Raw genomic sequence first — 6,998 nt, forward strand, 5'->3', positions numbered from 1 at the left:
CAAATACGGCACTTTCATTTTACTTAACAATAGATAACACAACAGCGACAGTGAAACAGGCCAAACAAAAGCGATCACCGAAATTGTTGTGACAGTACAATCACCCGGCTAGGAAATTTATTCAATATGCTTTACCATTGGATTGACACAGCAGGAAAAAAAAGCCCGAATGTTCAGAGAATAATACAACAAGGCAGGAGGTATTTGGAAAAAAAAAGGATTTATTTTGAAATACACTTTTAAGAGATACTTTGCCTCCCCGATTTGTTACCGATGTGCATCTGACACGACGATACGAAACAAACAAACGAAGAAAACCACATTCTGTACAGAGCTCTAAAATGAGCCGCGAGTATCTACAAGACGAGCTTTACGCCTGGGTGTGGGTTGGAGAGGGGCCCGATCCTGCAGTCCGCACTCTCTGAGCGAGTTTCGCAGACGTGTGGTAGGAAAGCTTGGCCCCAAGTCTGCGTGTGTGTCTCCGTGCGTGCGTGTGTGTGCGTGTCTGTGAGTTCCTACAACACAGTCCTTGAGTAAAATGGGCAAGTTGGAGCTGCCGGAGCGGGCGCGGGTCCCTGGCCGCTCTAGAAGTCCTGCCGCGGGGTGTGAGTTAGACTGTGCCGCCGAAGATCACAGTTTCGCCTGAACACTTTGCCGCACTGCTCACAGTTGTAGGGCTTGATGTCTGTATGGGTAAGAAGGTGAGTTTTCAGATTACTTCTTTGATTAAAGGTTCTTCCACATGTGGGGCATTTGTGTGGAGATTCCTGTTCAGATTTGAAGCAAGCAAAGGATTAATCCTTCACAAACTACCTGGTTTAACGTACTACTGCACTTTTTGCTATCGCAACGCACAACTTGAAATATCGGGGGTGGACAGGAGCGAGAGCAGCCCCGGGCGGAGGGCAGACCGCCCACTCGCCCTGTCCTGCCCCAAAAGCCTTATTTTATAGTTCTCCCTTCGTGGTATTTCGCGCCCCTGGGGCGCAGGGAAAGCGGCCGCCGCGCCGTCCTCCCGCTCCGGGGCTCCCGCTACCCGCCCGGCGGCCGCGGCGGTCCCGGCGGGCGGGCAAGGAGCTCCGCGCCGCTCCGCACCTCTCCGCGCCGCTCCGTGCCGCCGGCCTCCCCCGCCGCCCCGCGCCTGCCGCCGCCGAGGCAGGGCTGGAGCCCGCAACGAAAAACGCCCCGAAGCGGCGGCGTGGACAAAACCGAACTCGGGGCTCGCTCCCCGCCGCCAACCGCCTCCCCGCCGGCTTTAACCCGTCTTCCGCGGCCGCCGTTTTTACGCGGGTCTCTCGCGACCGCGGAGGTAACCGCCGGCCGCGTCCATCCCCCGGGGAAGCACGGAGCCCTCAAGCGCCGGAGCCCTCTCGCTCCCCTCCGCACCGGAGCCCCGTTCCCCCGGCAGCCGCCGCCCCCGCCCCGCGGCAGGCCGGGCCGGGCCGAGCCGAGCCGTGTCCGTGCCGGGCCCGCGCTGGCGGCACACGCGTGGAGGAGGCCGGGGAGCGCCGGGCTCACCTGCATGTGTAGGGTTTTGTGGACCGCCAGGGTCCTGGACTGGCAGAAGCCCTTCCCGCACTCCTGGCACTTGAAGGGTTTCTCTTTGGAATGGATGTACCTGGAAGGCAACCCGAGGGGTGAGCGGCGCTGCCGGGAGCGCGGGGCCCACCCGCCCCCGGGCCCCGCTCCCCAAAACCCGCTTCATTTTCCCCCTCCCGTATAATTCCGTTCGTGACTAAACTCCTCTACCGGTTCAAAACATTTGCAATAATTCGTAGCGAGGCGTGATTGCCCTCTCTGATGACAGATCGGGACCGCATCTGCCCCGTCGGCGGGACCGGAGCCCGCTCTCCCCCGAAGGCAGCGCGGATCCTCCGCCCGGCGGCCGCGGGCGCCGCTCTGCACCGGCCGCGAGTGTGGAGGCGGAGGGGGGCGAGCGGGGGAGCGCCCACCTGCGCCCCGTCCTCCTCCCCGCACCCCACACTGCGCTTCAGAAGCGCAACAGCCCCGGGGCTTCACCCCAGCCCCCCCAACGCGGGTGCCCGTCCCACGCAGAGCGCGGGTTTTGGCCGCCCCGGCCCCTCCGCGGCCGCGGAGTCGGAGCGGGGGATGTCTCCTGCTGCCTTCCTGGCTCGGCCCAGAGCTCCCGGAGCGGCTCGGCCTCGCCCCCCTCAGAGGCTCCCCCCCAGCCCGGCCCCCCACGGCCCGGCCCCGGGCGCGGTGGTCCCTCACCGGTGGTCCCGCAGGTGGTCCTGCCTCCGGAAAGCCTTGTGGCAGATGTCGCAGGTGTAGGGCCGCTCGTCCGTGTGGGTCCGCTCGTGGATGAGGAGGTTGTAGGACTTGGTGAAGTGCCTGCCGCAGAACTTGCAGATGAACTCCTTTTTCGTCTTGGAGGGCAGGCGGCCGCGGGAGGGCTTCCTGTCCGGGGACAGCTTGCTGATGCCCGACAGGGGCGACGCCAGTCCGGGGCTCAGCTTGGCGAGCTCCCCCACCTTGGGGGGGTCCTCCTGCGTGGCGGCCACGGCCAGGTTGGCAAAGTCAAAGCGGGGCCTGTCCTTGTGCAAGGCTGGGAGGACGTGGGCGATGGCCCCTTGCTTGGGGTGGAAGAGGTGCGTGGCGAAGGGGAGCGCGGGGAAAGGGAAGCGGGAGTCCACCAAGCCCTGGGCGGCCGCCATCTCTGTGATGGTGGAGCGGGTGATTTCGTGCACATTGGGGTAGCCCAATGTCCAGTGGTTCATGTGCATGGTTTGCACGGCGCTGAGTCCATACAGACCTTGCAACTGGTCCACAGCTGCGGGGAAGGTGTTCACAGCCTGGAGGAAGGAGTAGTTGGTGAGTTGCAGGGACGGGTGCAGCGGGATGGGGGCTGGCAGAGCCTTGCTTCCCATCTTCCCGGGGCGGGCGCAAGCCGGCAGTGCAGCTGGTGCCTCTGCGGGGCTTTCGAGACGGGGGAAAAATCCTAGGAAGAAAGAGGGAGAAAGGAGGGGAAAGGGAGTTTTACTGAGAGCAGCGTGGTTCCCTTTGCCGAGGCGAGCGCAGCGGCGGGGCCAGGGAGGGCCAGGCACGGCTCGGGCACGCTGCCGTGCTGCCGCCCCAGCCCCGGCTCCCGTCCTCCGCCGGGGCCGGCGGCCGCCAACCGACCCACCGGCGCGATCGCTTCGACCGGAGAAGCTACAGCGTAAAAAAAGTTTTAAAAATATCACTCCCAGAAACACCCACTCCAAATTAAAATAAAAAGGAGAAAACCCCGCGCCGAGCCAACCGAAGGCGCCGCAGATTCAAATTAAACGAATCGTGGAAAAATGCACCCGGAGCCGCTCCGCCGCCCCGCCGCCCCGCCACCGTCCCCGCGCAGCGCCCGGCCCGGGCCGCGGCCACCGCGGGGACCCCCGGGGCCGCCTCCCTCCTGCCCCCCGCGCCGACCTGGCCCCCGGCGTCGCTCCCACCCTCCGCCCGGCCTCCCGCGGGCGCGGAGGCCCCGACCCCGACCCCTCCTGGCAGGGGCCTCCCCGGGAAGGAGCAGGGTGCTCACGGAGAGCCGAGGCAGGCCCGGGGGGCGGCGGGGGCGGGGGGGGGATAAACCCCGCGTTTTTCCCAGCTCGGGTGCTTATTTTTCTTCCTTCAACAACAACTCATTTATCAAGATAACCGAGGGAGAGAAAAGGAGCTCCTGCCCCGCACGCACACCTCCTGCCCAGCCCCCCGCGCCGCAGGTCCTAAATAAATCCACTTTGCGCTGAGATCCCTTCCAGATGGCTGGGGCCGCCCCACGCAGCCCGCCCGGGCCCGGGCGATCCCACCGGCGGCGAGGAAAGCAGCCGGCCCGGAGGCCTCCCCGGCCCGCCGAGGGCTGCCCCGCAGCCGGCCCCCTCCATCCCGCAGGGCCGGGAAGGGCGAGCGCAGCCCCGGCGGGACCCAGCCGTCCGGCCGAGCCCCCCGCACCCCCTCCGCCGTCCCCTGGCCGGGAGCTCCGCCGGAGCAGCGGGGCCGTGGGCTAATGAGCGGTGTGTGACTGTCAGAGGGTTTCACTCAGCCCGTTCAACCGAAACCGCCGGGCCCGCTTCTCCCGCCTCGGCGCCCCCGGGCAGACGCTTCCCTCCCGCGGGGCAGGGGGGCATCGGCGCGGGGGGAAGCCCCTGCCGTCTCCTTTTCTGGTTTTCGGTGAGGGTTCACTTCCAGCAGTCCGAGCTGTCCCCACAACCCAGAAAAGCGGCGAAAGCAGGCGCCGGGGGCTCTCCGGGCCTGTAAACAAGAGGTAGGGCCGAGGGTGCCCCAGCCCCTCCTGGGATTTGGGTGGAGGGACTGGTAAGGCGTCGTTTCCAAAATAAACAAAGTCACCCTCCCCCCAAAAATCCTAAAACAACCCCCCCAAACCAGAAGAAAAAAAAAGGAGACTGGGAGCGCAGAGCCCGCGCCCCGGCAGCAGCGTCCCTGCCCCTTCGGCCGCCGCCGCCCCGCAGCCCTCACCGCGGCCGCGGGCTTGGGGCCGCTCCGCTGGCACCGTGCAGCCTCCGGGTGGAAAGCGACTTTTGGGTATTATTTTTCCTAAAATACCTTTCCTCCCCGTTTGTGGCACGGCACTGAATTGGCCCTCCGGGAAAAAAATGCGGCAACGAGGCCGGGCGTGACCTGCGGAGCTACCCACCCCTGTTCTTTTCCTTGAATCGTGGCTGGCCCGGATTTCCTCCGCTGCTGCCCAGTTTTTCTCGTTTGCGATTGTATCGAGACCGGGGACGGTGTTATCGATACGACTTGTTATATATGGCGACCTTTTCTTTTTTGTGGAAGGGGGGGTGGTTATATATAGAGACTTATTTTTAAAGATGTCGTAGTGTGAGCTCCTATTCGCTTTCCGCCAGGAACCGACACAGAGGCAATAAAATCGCTTTTCGCTGGCTGCTACCGCGGCTCCTGCCTCCATCCCGGCTCGCTGAGGCTGGGTCTCGGAGCCACCGGCTATGAGCTGTGGCCGAGGTAGGTACAGGGTTTCTGTAGGGCAGAGCCTCCTCCTTCACAGCCGCGTTTTGCAGCTACGTGTGGTGGTGTCATTGCAGGGCGCTCGTTTTCGTGTCAAAGACCCAAGTCCGAAAAAACATTCCGAACACGAAATCCGTATTTTAACGCAGAAACTTGTAAAACTGCACTGTTGCTGAACCACGGTACATCTATTACTATTTATACTCGGAGGTAACTTTATTAAAATCGATGAAAAAAGACCAGAAAGTGCCTTCGTGCGTGGTTTTGAGGCTACTTATAATAGGGTGCGGGGGGGAAAGTCAACCAAAAACGGATGTTACTTAAACCTTGGCACTTCCTCCTCCCTTGCCGGTCAGAGCGCTTAATTAAATTGAGCCCGGTGCCCCGGCAGTGCGCCCCTCTCTACCTGCCCGCCTGCGGCCGGCCCGGCCGGCCCTCCCCTTCCTCCCGCGGCGGGGCCGGGGCCGGGGCCGGGGCCGTGCCCGTGCCCCGCGGGCGCTGCGGCCGTTCCCGGGGAGCGGCAGGGCCCCGGGGCGCCTCCGCTCCCCGCCAGCCTCACCCGAAGCCGCGGCCGCCGCTGCCCGCGCAGCCAGGTACGTTCCCACGGACCGAGGACCTCTCCAGCGCGACCCGCGGGTCAGCCCCGTAGCCCACGCAGGGGCCGGCTCCTCCTCGCGAGGAATTTCGCGTGAAGGACACCGACCGCGCACGCCGGAGGCCGCCGCCGCCTGGCCCCGCACCGACGCGCCCGCGGCGTGCGGGGGAGACCCGCACCCGAACCGCCGCGGAGCTGCAAACTGAAAGTAAACGCGGCGGCCCCGCGCTCCCCGCCGAGGGGACGCTCCCCTGCCGGGGCCCGGCCGCGGCCCCGCCGCCCCGCTCCCGCCGACGGCAGCGGGCAGGGCGGGCCGGGGGAGCCACTCACCTACCGCAGCCGGCTGCTCCTCCCGCGGCAAAGCCGAGGCGGCGGCCGCGGCACCTTCACGGAGACATTAGATCCACAGCGGGGGCGTTCAGCGGGGCCGGGACCCGGCGGCGGCCGGCATGTTGCGGAGGGCTGGGCGGCGGCTGGGAGCTCTGGCTGCGGCGGTCCCGGGGCCCCGGCAGAGACCGCCGCCACCCGCCCGCAGCCTCCCGCCTTCGACCCCGGCGAGGCTCGGCGCGAGTCTGAGCCGCCCCCTGCCCGGTCCATCACATTTCAGCGGTGAGTGGCGTGGAGCGCTGTCCCCGCCCGCCCGCCGCCGCCGGCCCACCCCGCGGCGCGCACAGCCCCCCGCTCGGGGCCGCGCCGCTCCGCCCCGACGGGACGGGACGGGACGGGACGAGACCGCCCCCGGCCCCGGCCCCGGCCCGCCCCGCCGCGCCGGCCCCACTGTTTACTTGTGTTTGGGTAGCAACTGGGTTTTAAAGGGGCAGGACGCCCCCCGCGCCCCCCCCGCGTCACCTAAGGTGACTTCTCCCTCCGAGAGCGGCCCGCCGCCCCCCGCCCCGCTGCCGGCCGCGGCCGCGGGGATTTGCGCGCTCCCTGCGCCGCACCGCCCGCCTCGGCCGCCCGCCGTGCCCCAGCCAGGGTGACACACGGGGCGCGACTGGCTTAAATATCTAAAATAACTCCCCCAAGCCCAGAGCGTGGGGGTTTTGCGGGCGCCTACGTCTCCGAGGGGACCTGTGGGTGCAGGTAACGCTCACGTCCAGAGGGCTCCGCGGCCGTCGTGTCGGGTCGCCCTATGGACCGACACTCCAGCGATTCGGCTCTGCCCTTTCATTGCTATTTTAGGCGCCTAAAGGCAGATTCAGAGGGAGAACCGATGGGGAGGTATCCCCATGCGCGGTGACTAAGCACATAATCCCTACCTGGAGCAGACAAATAGTTTCGAGAGCAGTTTCGATTTATTCCCGGGGAATTTACTGTTAAATGGGGCCTCTGTGACCCTCGTCAAATTTCCCGATTAAAGCACTGTATTCATTTTCCTCATTAGCTGCCATACGGTTGGTTACATACAGCGAATTTGGGCTGAATT

At 65.5% G+C, this 6,998-nt stretch overlaps 1 protein-coding gene across 4 annotated transcripts; it reads right to left on the reverse strand.

The window, feature by feature from the left end:
• Window positions 1-243: 243 nt before the first annotated feature.
• Window positions 244-6,211, reverse strand: OSR2 (odd-skipped related transciption factor 2). Of its 4 annotated transcripts, XM_072851179.1 has the most exons (5): window positions 5,903-6,211; window positions 2,774-2,959; window positions 2,233-2,677; window positions 1,519-1,618; window positions 244-767 (listed from the first exon to the last, which is right to left on the reverse strand). In XM_072851179.1, exons 2-5 carry the CDS (start codon window positions 2,886-2,888, stop codon window positions 585-587), a joined length of 843 nt encoding a protein of 280 aa, XP_072707280.1. In that variant the 5' UTR covers window positions 2,889-2,959; window positions 5,903-6,211; the 3' UTR covers window positions 244-584. The 4 variants fall into 4 exon arrangements, with proteins under 4 accessions (XP_072707280.1, XP_072707279.1, XP_072707278.1 ...); XM_072851178.1 differs by having other exon boundaries at window positions 2,233-2,959; window positions 5,907-6,209; XM_072851177.1 differs by having other exon boundaries at window positions 2,233-2,959; window positions 5,903-6,209.
• Between the last annotated feature and the right edge of the window lie 787 nt (window positions 6,212-6,998).

This window comes from Ciconia boyciana, chromosome 2, assembly GCF_034638445.1.
Source record: "Ciconia boyciana chromosome 2, ASM3463844v1, whole genome shotgun sequence".
In the NCBI taxonomy this organism is placed as follows: Eukaryota; Metazoa; Chordata; class Aves; order Ciconiiformes; family Ciconiidae; genus Ciconia; species Ciconia boyciana.